The sequence below is a fragment of the Aptenodytes forsteri genome, unplaced genomic scaffold, assembly GCF_000699145.1.
Source record: "Aptenodytes forsteri isolate BGI_AS27 unplaced genomic scaffold, ASM69914v1 Scaffold429, whole genome shotgun sequence".
Taxonomy (NCBI): Eukaryota; Metazoa; Chordata; class Aves; order Sphenisciformes; family Spheniscidae; genus Aptenodytes; species Aptenodytes forsteri.
In genome coordinates, this window is record NW_008794432.1 from 439,404 (window position 1) to 440,101 (window position 698).

Here is a 698-nt window from a genome sequence, read left to right on the forward strand (position 1 = left end):
GGGAGCGTCTCGCCGCCCTGCCGGGGGATGGGGGACGTCCCCCACCCCGCGCCCCAGCCCTGCCTGCCGGGGGTCTCGCCTCGCCGCCCCCTCCTCTCGCCCCGCTTACGTGGCTGCGCACAGAGGGCAGGTAATCCGTCGCGGTGATGCTAACGCCGAGCTGCGGGAGAGAATAAGTGTCCCTTGGGGTGCAGAGGGAGTGTGTGTGGGAGGGGCTGGTGAGGGACAGGGGACCTGGTGGGGCTGGGGCTCACGGGCTGGCCCGGCAGGGCTGGCAGGATGCCGTCGCTCCTCGGGGGGGGCCTGGTGAAGCCCGACTGCTCCGTGGTGCCGATGGTCATCTTCCGCAGGACACCTGTGGGGAGCAGACGGGGCAGGGAGGCAGCTCCGCTGTCCCCAGCCCCGTCCCCAGCCCAGCCTGCGCTCGGCCCCGCAGCCAGCCATGGCGTTACCTGGTGTGACGGCGCCGGATACAGCCCGGGGGCCCTGCCTGTCCCCCCACGTTTGGGGGTGGGCAGGGATGGGTGACGCAGGGCAGGGGACCTCCAACACCCCCAAAACCACCTGGGGATGGACCTGGCCCCAGGGCCACCAACACCCCCAAAACCTCCTGGGGTCAGAGCTGGCCCTGGGACCACCGACACCCCAAAACCCCCTAGAGCTGGAGCTGACCCTGGGACCACCGACACCCCAAAACC

At 71.2% G+C, this 698-nt stretch overlaps 1 protein-coding gene across 1 annotated transcript in view; it reads right to left on the reverse strand.

The window, feature by feature from the left end:
* The window catches only part of LRRC10B (leucine rich repeat containing 10B), a gene marked incomplete at its 3' end in the record, with an annotated part of 3,919 nt that overhangs the window by 2,177 nt on the left and 1,044 nt on the right, over window positions 1-698 (reverse strand). The window contains exons 2-3 of the mRNA XM_009289543.1: window positions 255-355; window positions 110-160 (exon numbers count right to left, since the gene is read on the reverse strand). Of these exons, the coding sequence (XP_009287818.1) occupies window positions 110-160; window positions 255-355 (152 nt within the window). The remainder of the gene's footprint in view (window positions 1-109; window positions 161-254; window positions 356-698) is intronic.